Here is a 25603-nt window from a genome sequence, read left to right as displayed (position 1 = left end):
TTTAAAGATTGATATATTTCTTACCTTGAAATTATCGCTGTTTCTGGTTTACTACAACGGTTTCCACACACACATTAGGGCTTTTCATAATCCGGATAAGAATTGTTGATGAAGTCGCCATTGCCGGATACATAAGGAAGGAAGAGCGACAACGGTTTAAATTTAACTAAGTCTGTGCGAAGACGCATTTAGATATGTTGCTCGTACATATGAATAGTTTTTATTTTTAAATTAATAGGTAAATAAATATATTTCAAGTGAATAAATCGTTTTATATGAAAATTTATATTTTTGGCGTTAAATGACTTAAATGACAGCATTGACATTACAGACTTTTGTCTTGTCTATGTTCTTACCGGCCAGACTCAAATCAAGGCCTATCAAAGAGGCCTATTGACAAAGATTTTTTTTTAAATTTTATCAAGGAGGGTAGAGGCACGTCTACCCTTCATAGATTTTATGAACATAGACAAAGACAAACTGAAATAGATAATAATTTACATATTTCAAAAAATAAATAATAATTTACATATGACTTTGACTACTTCATAAAATACAAATTAAAATATATTTGATAATATAATTGGATTTGTTCCTAGAAATCGTAGAGACAAAGCCAGTTGTAGCAATGTTGCTATAGTAAAATATTTTTATGGTAATTACTGGCAATACAGCTCTAGAAACGGAGCACACATGTACAATTATGAAGGGTCACGTCATTCCAAGGAAGTCAATAGGCCTTGATACGTACACAGACAGAAAAGTGATGGGCAATAGTCGACATGTAATATCGATAATCTAGTGATGTGAGAAGTTATCGATACACCATAACAAAGTCGCGATTTGCCTCTTAGTAGGCGAAGTTAGTGAAGTAAGTAATACCTATTGCACTTTTGCCTCAGGGGAAACCGTTTAACACTATTATTTCTTGGTTCATACAAAGCTGAGTAGACGCACTTTTATTTAATAATAATTTTTGATTTCATATCTGTGGTAATAAACGCTTTGAATACATTTTTCTAAACATCATTCCGAATCCAATGAGGTATCACACCTTTGAACTTGTACTATATAGGTACCTAATAAAACAACCAAAGTGACAACCAGTGGCCTATTTTATAAAGCTACAAGTTACAATTTACAAGCGGAAGTCTCTTTCTAACCCTATGTGTTAGAACGAGACTTCCGCTTGTAAATTGTAATTTGTAGCTTTATAAAATAGGCCACTGATTTACTAAATAAAGAATGAAATATATTTAGTGATACGATGTTAATCACGATTATATATATTTAATATTTTGAATTTCATTTCAGGCCTCGTCTCAACCTTCGAAAGCGAATTAAGGCGGTACAGTATACTTGTATGTACAGTTCTGCGCCTGTACAAATTGAATCTGCTGCACCGACGTGAATTAAATTAACTCTCAAAATGAATGAATGTATTGCCAATATCTCCTAAGTATAGTCGGATGGTTTTAAATTGTCGGTATCGACTTGAGAGACTACGTGATGATGAATGGCATTGTTATCTTTTGTTAAACCAAACCGCTAATTACCTGTGCTGTGCAATAACAACAAAAAATCTAAAACAGATAACATCTTTACCGCTTGAAGAATAGAGTTAAATTACAATAGCAAGTACCTACTCGATATAGAACCTTTTGGAAACTAAACATGACACGTTGACAAACAGTACAAACACCTGGGCGAACACGGCTTTAAATTCCAAAAGGTCCTATAAGTATCGAGTACCTGCTATTGTAATTGTAACTCTATTCTCAAAGCGGTAAAGTAATTGTTAGCTGTATGGAACCTTTTGTTGTTAGATTAGGTTTGGTTTAACAAAATATAACAATGCCATTCATCGGCAGGTAATCTCTAATGGGCGGACGACGGATGCAATTTACTATCATGTCAAACGATATACGTAATATGGATATGACTAAAATTGGTTTAAATTGTTTTAAATATAAATATTGAAGAAAACGCATATAAAGCGTTAGACTGAAAAAAAGACTGCAGTAGTTGGCATTAGTAATTTTAATTATAACTATTATAAGTATCTACGGGCGTCCGCTCACGCCATTGTAGTAAAATAGGTGAAAACCGTCGCACGCGTCCGCCACTGGAGTGGTCATTAACAGGCGTTCCCCTCTGTCGAAAAAAGGCGGCCAATGGTCAAACACATGTATGGACTGACGTTTATCTGACATGGCTATGTTGACGTTACGTATACATTTGATGTTCCCATCCCCCGCAAAAAACGGCAGACTATTTTGTATCGAAAATTATGGACATGGCGTCTCCGTTGGTTATATTCTCTAAGGTTCGCCATGTTAGCGTTGCTCATACCTACTATTTTTCGTTAACCTCACTCGCTCAGAGTAAACGCCCTACCTTTTTTTAAAAAGGGATTTTCATTATCATGACATACCACAGTAAACCGTTAGGCGTTGGTCTGTGTAACATATATAATAAAATAATCATCACTACTTCCAGGACAAATACTTAAGTGAAGGCTGTGAATATCTTCCTTCTTATAATTATATGATGGCTCCTCTACACGATGGGCCAGCGCCGGCCACTCCAAGGGACGCAGCCATGCGGTAGAATGAGATAGCAATATCACTTGCTCCCTCTAACGCATACATGCGTCCCTTGGAGTGGCCGGCGTTGGCCCATCGTGTAGAGACGCCCTGATAAGTACTATGAAGTCGTGTGATCCAACATTATGATATTTATGATTGTTGTTTGGTACATATAGTTCGTTTTTTTTAGCATTAGAAAGAACTTCGCAGAAGTAAGCTTGTGGTTCCAAATCCGGCACTTTTAGCGGTAATAATTTGAAGTAAATTATATGTATTGACCGTGCTACATTAGATAATTCAATAATTATTAACAATTAAATAGCCTGATAAAAACTGTACGCTTACTTCTGTGGAGTCCTTTCTAATGCTAAAAAAAACGAACTATAGTTTGTAACATTATTTTTAAGGACACTATATTATTTTTTTAAATAACTGATTGTTGTACGTAATGATATATAATAAATTTATGGATTCAAAAAGCAAGACACAGATGTTTGTAGAGTACGAGAGTACCTATGTACATAAATTTTATACCCCGCAATTTTTATATAAAAGTAGACATGAATATTTGTATATGTAATGAATGAATATTGTAATATTTTAAGCGATTACTGTACTCATCCAGAATAGAAATAGCAAAATAACTCTAGGAGGAATATATTTCACGATTTATATTTTTTTACTTTTGATGACTAAACGAATAGGTACAGTCAAGGAATTTAAATTCCGACCCATTTCGTACTTTGTCACAGTGACAATCAATATGAAAGCCGCTAGAGACCTCATACGGTTGTCACTGTGACAAAGTACGAATGGGTCGGAATTTAAATTCCTTGACTGTACCTACTCTACGGTGCAGGGAGGCAATTTTGACTGCGGGACAATTTCAACTAATCGCAATATCTTTCATGTTTTACATTATTAACTAGAGTGCCACATTTATGTCCAGATAGCTAAAAAGATGTGTTGTGTGTAAGTAGTGTGTGACTCTAGTTAATAATGTAAAACATGGAATATATTTCGATTAGTTGAAATTATCCCGCAGTCGAAATAATCCCCCCGCACCTTATATTTTTTATTTATTTTATACGTAGTCAATTATATTTTTACAAGTCATTGATTGAATGTGTAAAGTCTAAGAAAACAATGGTTTGTGGTAACTGAATTGACATAATATCAGCTTTTGTTTTGACACGCGTACCTACAGCAGCGCCATCTACATTAGCTGTCAAATTCGAAGCACGTAACCTTAAAGTCACACATCTATAATGATTACCAACTTCTTTTTTCTTTATAATAATGTATATTAATTAATTGTGTTTTTACTAATTAATTTATTCTCTACATTAAATAGTACATATTATGTGATTGGTTATGAAGATATTAATTTTAATTTATTACCTATTTATTTATTTATAAGGGAACCAATAAAATTGAATTTATAAAGTTTGTTTCTTCTTTTATTTAAAATATGACTAAGCATTTACCGCCTGTAAGAAACGATTAACAATTAACTTATTATAGCGTCCACAACTTCCTCGTAAAATCGGCAAGCCAATGTCCTTCAATTTTCTTGTCTGTACAGGGCCTTAAAACTTTAGTAGGTACTACTAATCTGCCACAGTCCCACAGAGGTAGGCCATAGGCAGTTTATCTCATTTTGTTCCTATAAGATGTGGCATGCGCTCTATGCGTTATACGCATGCGAGTTTCTACCTCTAGAGTTTCTATTCTACACTACCGCACCGGAACAAGGTCACGGTGCGGTAGTGTGTTGTGTGTTATGGCTCCTCTACACGATGGGCCAACGCCGGCCACTCCAAGGGACGCAGCCATGCGGTAGAATGAGAGCAATATCACTTGCTCCCTCTAACGCATAAATGCGTCCCTTGGAGTGGCCGGCGTTGGCCCATCGTGTAGAGGAGCCATTATGGCTATTATAGTGGCGGCGCGCATGGCTACTCTAGACTGGACTACTGCTGGCACTTTCTTGCGTAAGTATAGGTTCTTACCAAAAGCACAAAACAGATATAGGTACAGAAATCAACCTACATACAAAGCGCGCTCGAGCAACGCACACATAGACACTGCTCACGGACACGATATCTCGGACCAGTTGGGACCAGTGCGAGCGCGAGTGCCATCCGCTTGAGACATGCGTCTGTGAACTTTTTTGTGCAATAATGGAGAAACAAAACAAAAAGTTATTATAACTGTACAGTGGACGGTTGTTTAAATTCAACATTAAACGGTGAATTGTCGTTTTTTAAGCTACTAATGGTTTCAGAGAGAATGCGTATGCGAATTTATTACATTGTACATGAGAATGCGAATTTATTACACTTAAAATATAATAATCGTGTATTTCGCCAATCTCGGAATCATCGCAAGATATTTTCTGTGGCAAATTTGTAATATAACAATGACATTAAAATTAAAATACCTATTTGAGTTATTAATGTTATTATTAATTGATATTTCCATTCTTCCCGTTTCATCCTCAACAATAAATCAAACAACTAAATACGAGATACGATACGATAGATACGAGTGCCACTACCACGATAGTTTTTTGTGCATAAGTCATAGTTCGCAACAATCGCAACCCTAGAGCGACCGCCGAGCGTAGGTATGAAAAGTAAAGTACATACATGTGATTGACTTCTGTACTTATCTATTTTGTGCCAAAAGGATCTCTTGCATGAATAAGATTGAAGTAAAAAACAGTATTTTATAAATAAATTTAATAAAAGTTTAAGTAATAAGTTACGTAGAATCGCCGCAAAATAATATACCTAAATGAAATTCAGACAAATAAATTAACTTTGTTTTATTTCGGACGATTGGTTTTGTACAGGTTCGTCGTTATAAATGGCTGAAAAAAATAAAAATTATATATAATAGTTAACGAAACAACACTTAGCCCCAATTCGCACGAGAGCTTTTTCAACGCGCGTTAAAAAGCGCGAAGCGTTTGAATGACACAAATGGATAACCATGTATATATTCACACTACAGCGGTGGCGCTTTTTTATTAAGCGTTGTTGGATTTTCCACTTTAAGCCTTGGTCGTTAAATCGAATTTACAGTGCAGAACTATGTAGTGCAAGCTGTGCAAGTGCATAATTGATTTCCATCGTATTTTCTCGGTGACGTTCGTATTTGTATTCAGTATACATACAGATCTTTATTTGCTAATACAGACAAAAGCCATGCAAATAAAATTATAAAATATTACATACAAACATAAAAACAAAAACAGTAACAAAAAACAAACAAAAAGAGATCTAGAAACAATACATTACCATGCTACTTCAGTCAACGTTATCAAAATGTCATGCTACTTCAGTCAACCTGCCTGATTCAAACTTTACGATACGTCAATTAATAGATCTAGATACGATATGGATAAGATGTGTCAGTGTCAAAAGTGACGGTTTTGTTTAAAGAAATACATTACATATACATACATTTGAATCCGACATATCTAATCCATATCGTTTCTAGATCTATTAATTGACGTATGTTAAAGTTTGAATCGGGCCGAACGTCAGTACTTTTTGTTAGAGATGCACCGGATATCCGGTTACTATCCGGTATTCGGCCTATACGGCCCTTATTTTACTATTCGGCCGGATTTCGGAGTAAACAAATTGGATTTTACGGCCTGACTATAGGTATAGTTCCGCTGGCCAAATATTCGGCGGCCGGATACCGGATATTCGGCCGATGGTCAGGCCGGAGCCAAACAACTATCCGTTGCATCTCTACAGTTTTCGTACTGAGGCTGACGGAAATAGCAAGACGCATTCGTACGTTTCCGTGAAAATACGATGGAAAATAATTACGCACTACATCTGTAGGTATGCCCGAATAAGTAAATATATGTATAAGTATAACTTACATTCCAGTGATTTCGGTAAATACTTAAGAATCAGATAATCATTACACGCGTGACCATTCCCAAGTAGCATGGAAGTGTCGGCAACATCAATATAGCAGCCAATTAAGAACTTAGAGTGATTTAAGGGACGTATAAGAGTGTCAGAAAAGATTTAAGCTGTATAAAAGGTACTTTACAGACATTATACAGCTCAAGCTGTATAAAATCATTATAAAGGATTCTGCGGAAGCATGGGGTGCTTTATCAGAATATAAAAAATCTACTATAAAACTAAAAGTGTTGTGAGAGATTACAAGCTAATTCTATCGTAAAAGCTGTATACAGGCTGTATTGTAGTAACACTTGGCACTTTTAGCTGTACATAAGTATCTGTCAACTCCGTTTTAAAACATTAAGTGTTGTGAAACACTACAAGCTAATTTTATCGTAAAAGCTGTATACAGGCTGTATTGTAGTATCACTTGGCACTTGTAGCTGTACAAATGTATCTGTCAACCCCGTTTTAAAGCTATTTCTTATGGCGTAATCTTACTCTCCTATAAGAATAGTAGTTGTATAACTTCTGTCTGTAAGGGTATTATAAAACCAAATGAATAAATGGCAGCTATAGTACAGCTTTTTTCTGTATTACTGATAGAGTCGCTTATAACAATCTTTTGGCGTAATTTTACACTCGTATAAGTATAGTAGTGTAATAATTTCTGAAAATAAGTGTATTATAACACTAAAGGAATATATGACAGTTACAGTACAGGTTTTTTATTTGTTATACGGATCTCTAAAGAGAATTATAACTTATGTACGGAGAACCGAAATACAGCCAAACGAATACAAATATTCTATTATAAAGCTGTTTTAATTACAAAAGCTGTAAAAGACACTCCATTTATTACACAGCACAGCTACTAAGATTATAATGCTCTCCAACTATCCTGTAGGCTGTTTAAAAATTGTCGCCATTTTACAATAAAAAAAAAACGTATTTGTAAATATAATTAAAGAAATACTTGCAAATATTTAGCAGACTAACGCCGTGTTATGATTACCAGCTAAAATAAATTGTTTAGCCTTAGAATTAATATTTATAAATATTTTTGATACTCTAACCTTAAAAACAAACAGTAACTTTACCGATTTTTGATATTTTCCTTATGGTTTCTCTTTGTTATTTTGCAGGCGCGTAAATATTTTGCCAGAAAAGATACACAGGTTCACAATAAATAATAATCGGCACTTACCAATAATTTAATATTCCATTCAAGTCCTGTATAATATTTACTTTTACTTTTACCATCCACTATAACACTTTATTGTCGCCATTACTATATTACGAATTAACAAGATTAAAGACATTTTAGTTTCTTAAATTATTATTATTCTCTTGTAATTCTTTCTTATAACTCATTTAAAACTTATATTCTTATATCGTACTTATAAGAGATTATCTGTAGTGTTAAGGTTTCCTGTTACACCGAAATATAGCTGTAATGCAGCTATTATGCAGCTTATGTATTGCTTATACAGCTACTCTACAGCTCTAATAACGCCAAAGGCTGTATAATTTGGGCCCTTTTTTTACTTATAAGGGCTGTATAAGCGCTTATACAGCCTTTGTACAGCCTAACTGTACAGCTTATAGTATACAAATAAACTTTAATACAGCTTATATACAGCTTGCAATGCTACTTGGGTTGCTCTTTTCAATGCTCTCTTTTAAGCAGTCCATATTGCAAAACGAGACGAATTTACAGGAGCAGCACAGGATTCGGTCCTCGGTGAGGGGCAAGAAGCATTCAAAGCACACCTTGAATTTTGCGTCCTGTAATTTAAGAATAGAATAGGAAATAAATACCCTTAAATACCTATGTTTTTTACGGTCGCTGAAACTGTAAAAAGAATAAGTGGCGGAAACAACAGAGCAAGGTCACTGATGTTGTAGAGCGCGTAGGTAGCTATATAGTTTGAAGTGGGAACGGGAGCGGGTCATATAGCACGAAAAACCGAATCGTGGAGTAAACGACTACCCGAGTGGCGACCATGGGGGGAGAAGCGTCCCTAAAGTAGCAGATGCGTTGGGACGACGACATCAAAAGGACTGCGGGGAAGAAGTGGCTCCAGGTCGCACAGAACCGTGACGAATGGCGTAAAATGAAGGAGGCCTACATCCGAAGGGTAGAGAAGGGCTAAAGACAGAGAGAGACCAATATAAAATACGGAAATGGCGTTGGATCGGACACGTGTTCAGTAGACCGGACAACTACCAGTCCAAGGGGTCTCTGCTGACAATCGACTGTCAGTATACTATCGGTCTCGCACTACATGGAGGCGATCAGTTGAAATGGAGGCTGGCTCAACTGGGCCCGGCTCGGACGAGCTGGAAGTAATAGCCGCTCAAGGTCGCGACAAATGGAAAATTCTTTTTGCGAGTCCTATATCCCTAGGTACATGAATGCATCATAGGTAAATTATAATATAATTATTTATAGATCTATGTTTTATATGACACTTTCTACTGACGGGGACAGAAATAGGTGCAAATTGTTTCCCTGCCCCGTTTAGCAGACATTTTTCCTACCCGACAAAAAGGAAAATATACATATTAACTCGTATCCTCCGTATAGAGTCCATCTAACCTACGATTGACGTAAATCACGGCATGATTGGACTTTATACACATTTTTCTTTTCTTGAAAGTCTCGAAAAGGGAACAGTCGTACTTACTTACTTACTGCTGTGGCGCAAAGACCCGAAGTGGATCTTGGCCTCCGACATCAAACACCGCCATACTACTCTGTCCAAAGCCGTTTCTGTCCAGTCGACGACGCCGAATTCGCTAAGGTCTTTTTGCACTTCGTCTCTCCAGCGGTACCTAACACCAACACACACACACCCACACACAACACACAGGTAACAGTCGTACAACCATTTTTAGTTCATAGTTCCTGCGAAATAGAGATGATTCTGTTTTACCGCGTTAACAAAGAGCTCTGGCTGAACATATCGCCGCACTGGTACCATTGGACTCTTCTTACCATCTTTTAAGATATCATTCGCATAAGATTCTGACTCATGTTTTTCTGCGGCTGTCACTTTGTTAAAACCATATTTCGTCACCGATCTTAGATGGAAGAAGTGGGCAATGCAAAGCAGATTCCATAGAACGGCTCTGTCTTGGTAAACTTTCTTTTTAGTGGTCTTAAGATGGCGCCAGATTTCCAAACAGCGTTGAGCAGTAATCCAAAGACCGGCTGCTTTTTTGTTTTTACATTCTTTGATAATCATGCTCCAATGTCGGTGCTTGTATCTGGAGTTTAAAAAATAATTGTGATAGGTACCTGGACTGAGGAGGTGACCTGCCTGTCAATCAGTGGGAACTGTATTTATCATCATTTTCATCATCATTTCAGCCTATATACGTCCCACTGCTGAGCACAGGCCTCCTCTCATGCGCGAGAGGGCTTGGGCTATAGTCCCCACGCTAGCCCAATGCGGATTGGGGACTTCACATACACCTTTGAATTTCTTCGCAGATGTATGCAGGTTTCCTCACGATGTTTTGCTTCACCGAAAAGCTAGTGCTAAATATCAAATGATATTTCGTACATAAGTTCCGAAAAAGTCATTGGTACGAGCCGGGATTTGAACCCGCGACCTCTGGATTGAAAGTCGGGCGTCATATCCACTCGGCCACCACTGCTTCTTCTAATTCATAATACTTAATCATAATTATGAACTCCTGTTTGATAATTATTTACAGAAAAACCTCTCTTTCAAATTAAATTACGTCGCTATCCTCAGAACAGATTCTACATACTCATGGAGATATCTTTCGTAGTAGTTCCCATAGGCCTATGTCGCCTCGGTGCTCCCCAATTGGTTATGAACTCCTGCGTTAAAATAATACTCGAATTTTCGTGTTACCTGAACTGATCCCCGCGTTTGGGACCCATGAGATCTTTAGGAATCATGTGTCAAGTGTTACTGCGCAATTCGGGAAATGAATTAGACATTCACTAGATATGAAATAGTAACGACATGTGACGTTCCACGGCAAAAGGTACCTTATGGCCGAAATAATATTGGAGCGGCGTTAACAATATCGTAAGCGCCAACCGCCATAGGGTGCCTTTTGCCGTGGAACGTCACATATCGTTACTATTTCATATCTAGTGAATGTCTAATTCATTTCCCGAATCGCGCCGTTAGTTTGCTGGAAGTTGGCAATAGCCTACTCGATTAGTTGGCTGGATGGAAGCGAAAGTAGAATTTACACCTAAAAGAATATCGATATGTGCATACTTGTGAATGACCTGGATGATTTCATTAGCCAGCTGCGTCTGTAACCACCTGATGTAAATGATCCTTGAGCATTCAGTCATCAGGTCAACCGCTTGCCTGAGGCTCTCAATGTAACGAGAATTATCGGACGCTGGGTTTTCTACTTTTTTCGGTTCAGGTTTTTTAGCCTTCGACAAGCTTGGTTTTGCTTCTACCTTTTTGCCTGAATAGGGCACTAGATCAAGACAAGAAAAGTATAATTATTTGTGTTGCAGGAAGACGAATACAGTGATAGACTGATAGATATATAGGTAGATAAAAATCTTTATTCAACCACAACCTACACTTTGGGAAACGCACAATAACAAAAACAGTAATGCCGGCTACACACGTAACTATAAATCGTAGCGATTAAACTGTGCAGTCCGATTTGCGCAGTTTTATCTACTGTGTGTACGACAAATCGTTGTCGATTATCGTAAGGCTCCAGTACACAGTGGTCAAGGATGGTCCATGCCAAGCCATGCTTTGCAATGCGCAACAGTAGGCCTATATCACGTAGGTGTTCACACAATGGTGCATCAAAAAAAAAAACAAAAAAAAATCAAAATTGCAGGCTCTGATTGATATAAATCTATAATAAACTGATAGAGTCTGGCTAGCCAAAAATTGTTGACAGATATTTCGTTGTTGTATCACCAATTGTCTATGATTTGAAAAAAAGCTAAAAATCAGTTGTCAATTTATGTCATTCATTCAAATTGTTTGCGGTTTATAAGGGTTTTATTTTAAATAATATGAATAATGTCTATACTGAGTGAGGTTCGCAAACTATGATTTTAAGCTCGTAAATAATTACGACAATGTACGAAGTCGGCGTGTAGCGTTGTATAACGAAAAACTGCAATGTTTACAACTCATAAACAAATGTAAACAAATTAGAAGGTTGGTGCTCTATAAATATTTTGATACTTAGCAGTTAAGCATATTTCGCATAGTATTTATGTAATTTTTTTGTGATTGATTAATATTACGGTATTATTGAGCTAGGTCTTATTTACACTACATTTAATTTTTCGCCTTGTTACAATGGTATATGGTGAGAAAGTGTTAACATATGTTTTTATCATTGTCTGTACTTTGACATAGTGGTAGAAATTATGTGAGCTGACTTTGAGTGCACGTCAACGTATATTTAACTTATATCCTTAGGTACCTTACGTGTGCACAGAAAATCAAAAATATTATCTAGTATCAAAACTATAATTCCTACTACACAAAGTGTGACCAGCCCAAGATTTTTTAAATTTCCCGCCAAACATGTGGGTAAAATTTCAGTAGCCAGACTCTAAGTCTCTTCATTGCTCCACAATAATGACATTTTGGGCTATTAACATTTAATCAAGCGGTCAAAAATTGAAGAAACTAAACAAACAATGGCGACTGTGTGAACACCACAGGCCATGGTACGCCACGATTCCTTTGAAGTGTGCCAAAAAACCGACAACTCCCCGATTGCTCACCACGGCTGACAACTGACGGCAGTCGTCCGCCATTGCATACCATAGCCCCCTATAGTACACAATGGCCAGGGTGTGGCATGGCCCATTCTTCACCACTTGTGTACTGGGGCCTTTACGATTTGTCATACACAAATTTTGGAGTGGCCGGCATTGGCCCATCGTGTAGAGGAGCCATAAGGGTTCCGTTTTTTCCTTTAAAAATGCAAAAGAGGCTCAATAGCTATGTCAATGTCAACTTATGTCGATTAACTAGAACGTTAATTGTCAAATTAAGGGTAAACTCTGATAAATGATCAGGACCTAAAGCCCCTCATTCACACTCCTACCTTGTAGTCCGCCTCGTAGTCCGCCTCGTTGGGTAGGATTGTGTATGGGGGTCGCGGACTACGAGCCGTCCTACAAACCCAAGGATGCCTCTTGGGTCCTACAAGCCCCGCCCACAGCTGTAGTCCGCCGCGTAGGATTGGTGTGGGTTGTCGTCCTACGTTGCGGACTACCGTGTTTGACGTATGACAACAGTGCGCGCCATTGTTTTGAAATTTATAAAGAAAATCGCTTTTTTATCCAATAACAAGAAAATAAGCAGAAGAGCTATTTTCTTTTTTTTAATTGCACCTAAGATTTTCAAGAGTAAGTAGACCGACACTTGTGAGAAACGAAGCAGTACTGGTGATGGACGGCAAAACAGTAGGTACCGTGTGTGAGCTATTTCTTGCTCCGTAGTCCTGCAAGGCGTACTACAATGTAGGATGGTGTGTGAGCTATATCCTACGCCGTAGTCCTGCGAGGCGGACTACAAGGTAGGAGTGTGAATGGGGGGCTTAAGAGACATAAATAATATATGTTGCCATAGTTCGTGTTCCAGGCTCAAATTGGTGCATACAATACCGGTCGCTCAGCGACATCTGTGACTCTGTGTACTGTCGCGGTGAACAACTGCTCCGGAAGAAAAACAACAACTTAAAAGTGGACAAGTGAAAGCTCTAGTCAAGTCCGTGAGCCTGTTTTCTTCAAATTGAACTTACACACAAATGTCGCCGAACGACTCTTCAAAATACAATCCACTGTTTTCGACGAGGTGAAGCACTCTCAGTTGACCGCCGAGCTAAACGTCGTCGAGCCCTGTAGATCACCACTGAAAGTTCACAATGGACCGCGGCACCATTGTCTGACTCGTACAGTCGCCATCAGATATATCGAAGCGGCCGAGGTGCTCAAAAACATCTGAACACGAACTCTAGCGCCTTGAGAATGGAGGCGTGTTCAGATATTTGTGAGCACCTCGGCCGCTCCGATATATCTGATGCCGACTGTATATGGAAACACTACTTACTACCAGGGGAATCATTTGAAGCCGTCGCTGTGGGGCGCGTTATCACACACTGCGGTTTTACCATCACGAATAGATTCTGATATTTGACACCTTCACATTCACATTCAATCAACGGATCGGCTCCAAACAATAAGAGGTTTGTTAGCTAAAACGGTAAAAAATCAATGAGAGCATGGTTAACAAGGAAAGACAGAAATCTTATTTCGAGGGGGAGTGTCAAGGTATAAATATGGCCGACCATTCTAGACAGGTCAGTCCGTTGCCGCCGTTGCCGGGCGTCAGAACGTCCACATCTCCTGAGGATGCCACAGTCCTGTCGAATTCTTTTGGTGGTGGTTTATTATATTTATTTTGGCAGTGGGACCCTTGAGTCCGCACGGCCTGATTTGATCGGCCAATTTAATCAGATTGGCGAAAAATTGTCCCCGTCTGGGCAGGCATTAGGTACTACTACTAAGTACTAAGACAATGATTATTCTTTAATAGGCAAGTTTTCAAATATTTTTGTATTTTTATATTATTATTATTATTTTTTACATCGATAATCTGTCCGTGATCTGGGTGCTGGCAGAATCATCAGTGCTTCACCCGAAAGAGTGGAGCGTATTACTGAGCCAGAACCCTTTTGTTTTGCTGCAATGCAACGCACACAGCACATTTATTGATACATATTGTTCCTGATTTTAGTTTTAGTTTGATATTGTTATTGTTTCTGTTTTTTTCTATCAATGGGTGTATTATGGCAAGTTAATAAATGGTTATCTATCTATGTGTATGTATCATTAAGTTTACGAACCGTTTGACTCCGCTCCACATTACCCAGTGTCCTGAAGTACGGCATATAAAACATCTTGACCAGAATAGTCTGGTTAGAATCGTCAATGGCGGCGTTTAAATTGGTTTTGGGATTCTTGATAATGATGTCCAGCAGATCCAGGCTTTTCGTCGCTTCGTCGACAGCTGAACGCCCGTTGTATCGCTCTAAAGGGTCGCAGTCGTATTCGACCAAGAGATGAATGATTTCTCTTCGAATCTGTAATAGTTATTTGTTTTACAAGGGGGCAAAGTTGTTGTTTAACCGCTCGTGCTAATATTGATACCCGAGCAAGCGAAAGATTCCAAAATTGAACCACGAGCGTAGCGAGTGGTTCGAAAAATAGAATCTTGAGCGTTGCGAGGGTTTCAAAGTACCAGGGCTAAACAAAATTTGCCCCCGAGTGAAACACAACATTTTTCACCACACCAACCCGAAGCAAATATTAAATGAAAATATCAAACTAAATCGAACCAAATCAAATCCAAATGAATGTTATTAAATATTTATCATCCAAAATCATCATTTAAAAGTCAATTCTACCAGCAAACATAAGAAAACAACTCAAAATTTGCATTTGATTACTTTGCCTCACATGTGAATAAAATGCAACTTTGCTATCAGTTTTTGAAGTGCAAAGTAAGCCTTTCCGAGCTGGTGTGGTGAAAAATAATAATTATTATTAGTTATTAGTTAGCAGTAGAAGGTATAGGTATGATGATGACTGGTTTTACATATTGGGTTCACTTTTCACCCTTATCGTTAAAACATATTCAATTAGTAACAATTCGTATGTGACTTTGGTTGATTGAATTATTAGCATTCTAACTTTGTTTTTACCTAAAATAATATAATACCATTACCTATCTTATGAAACAAAACACTTGATTAAATATAAACGCTTCACACACCTAACTTAATATTTTAATAAAATTATTAACTGACGACAGGGACGCAGCAATATGTAAAAGTGAGATGCGAGTGAGATCTTTACCGTGCCTGACGATTAGCTGCTCCTCTGTCCTTGGTTACTGAATTAAGGTGTGTGAAGCAATATAACAGGTACAATCTGATGAAAGGAATGAGTAGCACTCACGTCTTCCTCAACTTCGCTTTCCACTCTCCTCGCTAAAATATAATGGAGCAACGTTGGCCCCGGCCCTAGTTCTATCAGCCTTGCGGGATCCCTTGGCGAAAGACGCTGGAAGATGGTCAGCCGATGATTAGCGCTTGCGCCGCCCATCAGCAATGTTAGTACCAAATCCAGAGTCGTTTGGTTTAGCGGCAGAGACATTGCTATGTCTAGTGGCGTGTAGTTGAAATGCTGTGGGAAAACGAAAAATTGGGGTCATTCATTGCTGTTAAGGGGCCCACTGACTAACTGCAGTCCGCCGGACGGTATCGGTCTGTCAGTTAGGACAACATTTTTTTACTGAAATCGACCTAGCTCCAAACTAAGTAAAGCTTGTACTATTGGTACAATACGTATATAGATAAATACATAGACAGCCATGACTCAGGAACAAACATCTGTGTTCATCACACAAATAAATGACCTTACCGGGATTCGAACCCGGGACCATCGGCTTCATAGGCAGGGTCACTACCGACTATAGTTCGTTTTTTTTAGCATTAGAAATAAGGTAAACAATCTTGATGTGTCTTTTAATTGAAAAACACATTTTAAAAATAAGTTACGGTAAGTATGTAACAATTATAAATCTAATACGATCATTTATATTCTTCTGCTTTCATAAGTAATCGTTTTTGATTTTTAAAAAGCGTTTTTCAATCAAAAGCGTCGTTAAGATCGCTTACCTTCTTGCAAGTTCTTTCTAATGCTAAAAAAAAACGAACTATAGGCCAGACCGGTCGTCATTATCATGTGCCTTTATCTGTTCGTCTCAGCAAATAGATCTAACAATCCTTTAACTATAGGTTTGTACATGTACCCGAGCCGAGACCTTGTGCACGAGGATTACTGCAGGTGCCATCTATTGAAATTAAGTCTCACCTGAGGATAAACCTCATTGACATCAGCGCCGTAGTGTATCAAACAATCCACCAAATCCGGGGCGCCAGCGAGGATCGCCATGACGAGCGCCGGCTGCGGACACCGCACCAGGCTTGGCTTCGCTCCATTATCGAGGAGTGTGAGAATTGTCAACTTGATTCGACTACATCTGAGAAATATGTCATTAAGTTCAATTAGTTGGTATATGATACAAGTGGAGAAAGATAGGTAGTAACATTTTTATTCTTCCTTGCCCTGTAAGCTGCATGTGAATGTTAATAAATCTCTCTTTGTAATTACCATGTATGTTGTGGAAATGAATAAAGTGTTTATCTATCTATCTATCTATCTATCTTGTAGAAGAGTAGCCGGAAAGCGAGGATAAAAAAAGATTTTTTGTAAATATTTGCAAAAAAATCAGGATGGGGAATGGGGGACTAAGTACACCGACAAAAAAAAACCGGCCAAGTGCGAGTCGGACTCGCGTTTCTAGGGTTCCGTACATAAGTCCGACTTACGCTTGACTGCACATTTCTAATAGGTTTTCCTGTCATCTATAGGTAAAGAACTATTTTGTGTATTTTTTTCAAAATTTTAGACTCAGTAGTTTGGGAGATAAAAGGGGGAACGGTCATTTTTTGGGTATTTTCTAAAAATAACTTCGAAGCTATATAAGTATTTTAAAATTATAAAAAAAACATGTCCATCTTTGGGTCACCAATTTACATATGTGTCACAAATTTCAACTTAATTGGTCCAGTAGTTTCCGAGAAAATAGGCTGTGACAGACGGACAGACAGACAGACGCAGCACGAGCACTAAAAAAAAGGTAATAGTATTATGTTAGGTACCTACTTATAATTTAGGTACTAGTCAGTATTTTATAAGTATATTGTACATATTAGTTATATGATAAAGGGGTTTACATATCTAATTTACGGGTTTCTGCGGTAGCCATAGAAGTATCCTCGTCTTTCTGAGAATTCCAAATCGCCTCTTTACTCGGCTTAGTTGGTTCCTTAAAAACATGGGATACCATTGATTTCGGATCCTTTTTCTCAGGTTGTGCCAATTTTTTCTGTTCTGTATTAATTTCGTCAACCATATAATTGAGATCAAATAGATATGTTACTGGTTCAGCCACTGGTTCAAGTGTATCTGTTACTTTGATCATATATTCATTATTGACATCTCTATACAATTTACTTTCGGGATCATCTTCATCTATTGGGTTTAATGTGTCTATGTTTATTTTACTAGGAGTTGGGATATCTTTTACAGATGATAGTGATTTGTTCTTCACGTTCATCTTGGTTATCGTCGTCTTGCTCGAAACCTTTGCTAATGTGTTTTTCGCAGGCGCTGCTTGAGTCTCCCTGGTTATATTCCAATCCAATACTGTTGGTGGTTCGAAGGCTGAAATATGTGCTATCATATAACCTTGTCGTGCCGTCTCATTAATAAGTATTCATAATTCATTAAAAATGGAAAAAGTGATGAAATCGTTATTCATGAAAAGTAAAACTTGCAAGCAAGATCAGCCGGCCTTGCCAAGGTGACAATCGCTATCGCTTTGACAACGAAACATTTTGTGTCTATCACTCTTCCATATTATATTAGTGCGAGTGCGACAGTGACAGTTGCGTTTCGATCGCCACGGAGCGTAAGCGATTGGCATGTTGGCTACGCGGCCTGAACTAACCAATTTCCGGTGTCCACTGTCCAATTTAACTGAAGTTATGCTGAACCATTGCAATGATACCGGTATGCGTAGGCAAGCAAGCCAACCAGACTGGCGTGATGGTGATGATATAGTTTGAAAAGATGGCAGAGGTAAGGAAGGGGAATGTAGGTGTGTAGGCTCGTCACAATTGCCTTGATATTTACATTATTTACCTACCTGGTAAATGACTAAAGAAAAATACAATTCAGGGTAGATTGTGTTGAATTCACAGACAAAATATCCTCGACTGAGCATAGTCGCGCTACCCCCTCTGCCACGCATACGGTAATTTTACTCCATGTCCGAGTCGAAAGTGTCTTTGTGTGACGTCTGTATCTTTGAACGGACCAATCACGGCACGGGACTTCGCTCACCTCGCCCCGCGCACCCCCGCATTTTTGGCATCATCGGTTGCATGAAATAATAGCTCTAAACTCGGTCTAGATGATTCCAAGAGTATGGTTGAATTATTTGAACTACTTTTCACTGCGACTTACTAGCAGAAGCAGTCGGAGGTACGAAGGCTTGCATCATCCCGTCGCTGGGGACGTCTCTGCTGGCACACAGGAGCCTCATCAGGGCCACGGCCAGAGGAGTGCAGCATGCGTCGTTGGCACTGTTCACTCTCGCACCACCCTCGGCTAGGAAGGTTATGAGGGGGACTTGGTCTCCGCACTGCTCAAAAGATTACTATTATTTCAATATTCTAAGGCCCACTTGCACCATCCCACTAACCCGGGGTTAACCGGTTAAACCTGGAATTGCCATGGTTACCAGTACAATTTGACACTAGGTTAACGGTTTAACCGCTTAACCCCAAGTTAGTGGGATTGGGATGGTGCAAGTGGGCCTAAAAGGCATCATAGAATAAGAGTGAAAGAATAAGGATCAAAGTCAAATGGCGTTCTAAGAGTTTTAATTTGTGTCGAAAGATGGCAGTAAATTTACTACTTACTGAATACATAATTTACTTTGACAATATTCCTCTAATTCAAATTCTCTTTGGTTTGGGGCCAGTTCGATCTGTGTAAGATTGTCTCCAAATATTTTTTTTATTTTTTTTTAAGTGGAAAAGCGTATTTGCATTTAAAAAGTCTGAAATCAAGTTGTAATAGAGACCAGCGTAAAATATTGTGTGTGTCGTGTGTTTAATGGCTCCTCTACACAATGGGCCAACGCCGGCCACTCCAAGGGACGCAGCCATGCGGTAGACTGAGATAGCAATATCACTTGCTCCCTCTAACGCATAAATGCGTCCCTTGAAGTGGCCGCCGTTGGCCCATCGTGTAGAGGAGCCATAATACTCACAGTAGCATACATGATGGCGGAATTGCCTAGCATGTCAGTGACATGCGGGTCCACTCCGCGGTCGTTGATGAGGTCGGTTGTGGTGGCCACGTGACCCAAATAACACGCCATTAGCAGAGTCCTTAAAACATTCGAACATATAAAATATTTATAGTTCTTTTTTTAGCATTAGAAAGAACTTGAAAAAAGGTAAGCGATCTTGACATGTCTTTTAAATGAAAAACGCTTTTAAAAATCAGTAACTATTACTTATAAAAGCAGAAGAATATAAATGATCGTAATAGATTCATAATTGTTACATATTTGCCGTGACTTAATTTTAAAATGTGTTTTTCGATTAAAAGACACATCAAGATTGTTTACCTTATTTCTAATGCTTAAAAAAACGAACTACCTATAGATCACAACGGTTATTACACTCACTTGTTTTGTTTACATTGTAAAATACAAGTCAGTGTAGTGCATAATTTATTTCCGTTCGTATTTTCACGGAAACGTACGAACGTGTTTCGCTATTCGTCAGTCTCTGTACAAGAAGCAGTGACGTTGATTTTAGCATGACAAATACGAAAATTTCTGAGAAAATTCGGAGGAAAACAGGAATTAATGCACAACATCCATTATCGAACCGAAAGTCGAACATTGTCATAGTGACATTATATCGAATTTCAACTATCTTCAAAATGTAACAAGGAACCCTGTATATAATATTGGGATTATTGGGCCAGCAATTTGTAACCGTTGTAATCTAAATATTTTAAAATATGTCTCAGGAAAGTTTAATTTCGATCATTCCATGAAAGATTGTAGGTAGAAGAGGTGAAAAGCGCATATAACAGGGCCCGAATTTTTTTTTATTAGGTATTAAAACATTATGGCTGGTTTTAGTGTCACGCGGACCGTCCGTGCGGATCGCTCCGCACCGATGGCTGGTTTTAGTGTCACGCGGACCGTCCGTGCGGATCGCTCCGCACCGATGGCTGGTTTTAGTGTCACGCGGACCGTCCGTGCGGATCGCTCCGCACCGATGGCTGGTTTTAGTGTCACGCGGACCGTCCGTGCGGATCGCTCCGCACCGATGGCTGGTTTTAGTGTCACGCGGACCGTCCGTGCGGATCGCTCCGCACCGATGGCTGGTTTTAGTGTCACGCGGACCGTCCGTGCGGATCGCTCCGCACCGATGGCTGGTTTTAGTGTCACGCGGACCGTCCGTGCGGATCGCTCCGCACCGATGGCTGGTTTTAGTGTCACGCGGACCGTCCGTGCGGATCGCTCCGCACCGATGGCTGGTTTTAGTGTCACGCGGACCGTCCGTGCAGATCGCTCCGCACCGATGGCTGGTTTTAGTGTCACGCGGACCGTCCGTGCGGATCGCTCCGCACCGAATCAATAAGTTCAGGGAGCGTGTAGAGCGCATATGCGGCCCGCGAACCTCTCGCTTGCGGCCCGCGAGCCCCCCTGGCTATTTTGTATGTAATATTGTGAAACCACAATGTCTGATAAAATAGCTTATATTAACAAAGTGCGGCCCGCGTCAACTTCCTTAATGTGGCCCTTCGTTGTTAACACTTTTAACAACCTTTTAACTTAAAAGGTTGCCGACCGCTGGTGTAGAGCAAAGCGGACAGCTTTCTCATACAATTTAGCAGTGCGGAGCGATCCGCACCGACGGTCCACGTGACACAAACCTGCTATCCAATTCATGCATAGCCGGAGGCTTGAATTTACTCCTTAGTCCACTCAGCATAGCCTCCAAGTCGATAAACACATCTCCTCTCTGTTTTTCATGTTTGAAGCAATGTTTCATCATGTCTATGGTCACTGGATCGTTGTTCCATGCGTAGTATAAGCCTGCATATTCCGAACTGTTTTGGCTTTCGCTATCAAGGTACTGTAGATACAAGGAAGTGTAGTATTAGATCGATTCCTGTATCAAAAATTAAGACGTCTCACCCTATGATTTGAACAAAGTTTATGATACTAGACGGCCATATAGTATATTTTATATGTATAGTAGCTTCTTAAGGCCTGCATCTTTTAGCTGTTTAAAAAATTAGTATGGTGTGAGTTTTTGTTTTTTGCGCTCGCGGACACTAAAAACAATATTCATCCATAATCCTACTACATACATTGCACGTAGTGTATAGTGTTGTTAAAAAGGATTAAGTACTTTTAACTACACCATCTATTTTATTTGAAATGATGTTTATTAGTATTAGTGCCTTGTAAATCTTGCTACCAACGTAGTAACGTAGTAATACGTATAGGTATTGTTTGAATGATAACGATTATCGGAATAGAAAATGTCGAAAAAGTACTTTTCGACAACTTATGGATCTAACCTCATTATTTTGAGCACTGTCATATTCCTTCAGCGTATACACCTTCCCATCATAATACTCGTAGTCAAAAAGCTCGACAGGGCAGAGTCGACTCTCGAGGTCCGTACAATGTTTAGGATACAGTCGAGCCCAATTTTCAGTTGCGGACACTGGGTCTGAGCCGTGTTGCTTCAAGAATTCCATTGCTTTGTTCACTTTGTCAAACTAGAATAAAAAATTAAGCGGTCACTATATTTAACACATTCACTGCTAGCGACCCGCTAGGCGGGTTATCTGTTCGTAAGCGCTTTTCGCTACATAATACGTAACTTTCCCATCATGTTAACGGACGGCGGCGTAGTGTAACTAATCTAGCCGTGGGCGAAGTCGCATCTACGAGGCCCTTTTCTTTCGATGTGCCCAAAGGGCCCATGCGCGAGGCCCCTCTAGGGGCGCGAGGCCGTGAGCGACGGCCCACTTCGCCCACGCCTGTCTATGCCACTGTTATCGGCTACGCTCGTAGCGCTTAGCTCGCGCTGGCACTGGGTATGTTAAGAGCCAACACGAAGGATCCAACTGCATTTCACATCTATAGGTTTTTTCGTAATTGCATTTTGGCACATGTTACATAATTATGTATAATATGGGTTGTACATATTTGTAATTTCAGGACCCTAACTGCTGAGACAGCCAGGAAAATATTTACGTTGTTTCCCTGTCCCCCTTAGCAGCAGACAGCAGAGAGTAATAGAATACTAACAGTTCTAAAAGCTGTCTGCATCTCAATCCAATGTGGGTCCACGATCGCTCGGCCTCCCGGCCAGGCTGCGAGTTCAGAGGCCACGGGGGGCAGCGGCGTCAGCGGCCGCCGAGATAGGCGGAATAGCTTCATAGAATAATAGAAAACCAACTAACAGTTCTAAAAGAAGTCTGCATCACAACCCGATGTGGATTAACGATTGCTCGGCCTCCCCGCCAGGCTGCGAGTTCAGGGGCCACGGGGGGCAGCGGTCTCCACGCTAGGCGGACTAGCTTCGTGCTGCGCCAGAGGCCGACGTTGGCAGTATCGTCCGCGAAAGACTCTACGCCGGGGCCATAGCGGACGTCGTTGTTGAATAAACCCTAATGAAGAAAAAGGTATGTTTTCAATTAATCGATTGGCTAAGGCTTCTACAAACGATGCAACAAATGGCATGCGATTTTAGATTATTGCCGGCTAAGTAAGATCAACGAATTCAGTGGATTAGATCTATCATGTTATCGGACAATGTCTGATACCCACAAACTCCAACGTAAACGCAGATATATTATAATTAGATAATAACCCCTTGAACTTGAGCGCAGCCTAAGTACCAAAATACAGAAAACAGAAAGCACCGTCGTCGACACATTTAACTGATCATACCAAAATTTTTGACAACCAAAGACATCACCAGACGCGCGTTACTTCCGCCCAACCTTAGTGAATTCTAACAAGAACATTGTCGGAATTCACTAAGGTTGATATTGGGGGATGACGCGCCGCACACGATAGGCGTGACTGGGCACCGTTCAAAGGGTTAAAAGGGCGGCCGCTGCAGGGGACCATCGAGTGCGCCGACTTCTGGCCGAAAGGTGTCGTGTCTCGGAGGTTCCGGGGCAAACTGCCGAATCCGACACAAGAGCAGCCGACGCATCACGCAACGGAGCCACGCCGTTTTGTCGTCTAAATAGCGTTTAGTTTTAAGTTTATAAAATACATATGTATGTCTGTAAGGTATTTGTAATATGGGCCTTGTTGCCTGAATTAAATATCTAAATAAATAAAAATAAATAAATAAAGGGTTAAACCATTCAATAAGATGCCAATCGTTACTTGTTACTCACAGTGTAAACTTTCCCGTCCGGGTACGACATGACCCCGTAACCGTGCATATGGTTAACGTACAATCTTCCCTCGTATGTTAGGAACAGCCCCTCTCTGCCTTTATATCGGCAGCGGTATTCGCCGGGCCCGTGCATAGTGTCGCGGAGGAAACTGCCACAATGCCAGTCGATGGACTGGAATTTTATAATGATGAAACTGTAATGGCTGATGGCTGAGATACGCGTCATACTCGTGAACGGGTGCTGTTTGTGGAGACTGGTCTGTTTAAGCTAACACGAGCTATTATACTTAGTAACTTAATTTTTAGTGTTCCGTACAAAACTTTGTTTACGGAACACTTATTCTTAATTAATTACAGTGAGACGCCTCATTCTGTTCTCGTATGTTTCTTTTCTCTTAATGAATGTATTAATTATACAGGATATTGACTCTTGGAGAAGTTGGAGACCCTATACATCTCTAAGGATAACTTGATAAACTATATAATCTTATAGTTCTGACACCTAGAGACATTTACACCTCTAAATATTATAGTTTTTTTTTCGTGTGTTTTTTTATCTGTATTTTGTATGTAATTCGACATTAAGAGACCATATACATCTCTTAGTAATTGTAATACGTTAGATTGTATTGTTAGTATTATTTTATAAAATTGTTGATGTTATTATTTTTGCTTTTATGTAAATTCAATGTTGACGTGTAAAAGTGCCCTTGTGGCTTATTTTTGCTGAATAAATGTTGATGTTTGATGATGTTTGATGTAATGACGAATGTTGATAATACCTTGGAATGCCAGGCGTACTAATGCATATATCCTAACCCAGCTTCGAATGAATACTCGACCATCCACCGTATGCCAACAACGCATACTGTCATTTCGAACACAGTGCGCAGAGGCGACGAAAGTTTTGAAAAACTGTGGTTGGAAACACCGATCACGCGGTCGTTCACCAAGAAGATGGACCGATCAAGTTAAATACTCGTCATCCTCTGCTTTCTACACGGACGTCAAAGACGCGTTGGACAGAAACCGGTGGAGGCAGATCATCCGCTCCAGATGCAACCCTGATACTGACCACGATCCTCAGACATGAGGGACCGACCAGAGAGAGAAACTGTAATATGTATACGGAATATATACGGAAGCAAAATATCCATGTCCCGTTTTCAATTACCTATTATGCCTTTTTCCATGCGCATGTGTTTTGTGCATTAGCGCCAGCATTAAGTATCTACCTAGTTTAATTTAGAATATTTGTATAATATATACCTGTGAGATTTCATTGTTTTACTGCAAAATACAGGATGCGAACTACTGTCTGTGAACGTCCCTATGATTTTTAAAACTTTCGCGTTTTGAACACATATTAACTCGCATAGAAGGGTCTAACGCGAAATTTATTCAATTAGGTACATTTATTTACCGACCATTCGACACAGGTTTCACTGGTCGAAACCCTGTACATAAATGTGAGTTAATGTACCTATGATGTTTGCGGGATCCATTAGAAACTGTTCCCGCAAAACTGGACGTCAGTGGGAAAGAGCTTTGACGATATTCACCTCAGCACCCGTCCAGCAGTTCTGTCCAACACCATGCCTCCTATCCTGTTCATCCTTCTCACCCAAGTAGTATTCGTAGTAAGGCAACGTTTCACGCTTCACCGTTTCAGGCAACTCGCAATATTGGGGCTCAAACATTGTTTCAAGTCTTGTCAGTGTTGTACGTAATTCATTTCGAGTTCAGTAAAGTTATACAAAATTAAAAGATTGTTGTACAAAATAATGTACACGAAATTGGCTTTTGACAAATTTGACAAAAGTCAAAATGTGACAAGGAGGATGGGCAGTTTAATTACCTTTGAGTTTAGTCGTCAACTTTGTATAAAACCTTTTGAATTAGAAAAGGTATCTTTTGCCATCAAAACAA

At 39.5% G+C, this 25603-nt stretch overlaps 2 protein-coding genes across 2 annotated transcripts in view; one reads left to right on the top strand and one right to left on the bottom strand.

Annotated features, from left to right (window-relative positions):
• The window catches only part of LOC134680354 (small ribosomal subunit protein mS31), a 395354-nt gene that overhangs the window by 181607 nt on the left and 188144 nt on the right, over nucleotides 1-25603 (top strand). The gene's annotated exons all lie outside the window — the stretch shown is intronic.
• Nucleotides 5408-25448, bottom strand: LOC134680462 (ankyrin repeat and MYND domain-containing protein 1-like). The gene is made up of 16 exons (XM_063539593.1): nucleotides 25237-25448; nucleotides 23673-23846; nucleotides 22722-22928; nucleotides 21828-22031; nucleotides 21174-21376; nucleotides 19486-19606; nucleotides 18675-18852; nucleotides 17381-17870; nucleotides 16455-16623; nucleotides 15537-15764; nucleotides 14423-14659; nucleotides 13627-13771; nucleotides 10792-10993; nucleotides 9463-9796; nucleotides 8164-8311; nucleotides 5408-5463 (listed from the first exon to the last, which is right to left on the bottom strand). The coding sequence occupies exons 1-16, from the start codon at nucleotides 25372-25374 to the stop codon at nucleotides 5408-5410; spliced, it is 3234 nt and encodes a 1077-aa protein (XP_063395663.1). The 5' UTR covers nucleotides 25375-25448.

This window comes from Cydia fagiglandana, chromosome 3 (genome assembly GCF_963556715.1).
Source record: "Cydia fagiglandana chromosome 3, ilCydFagi1.1, whole genome shotgun sequence".
In the NCBI taxonomy this organism is placed as follows: Eukaryota; Metazoa; Arthropoda; class Insecta; order Lepidoptera; family Tortricidae; genus Cydia; species Cydia fagiglandana.
This window is presented reverse-complemented; position numbering and strand designations above follow the sequence as displayed.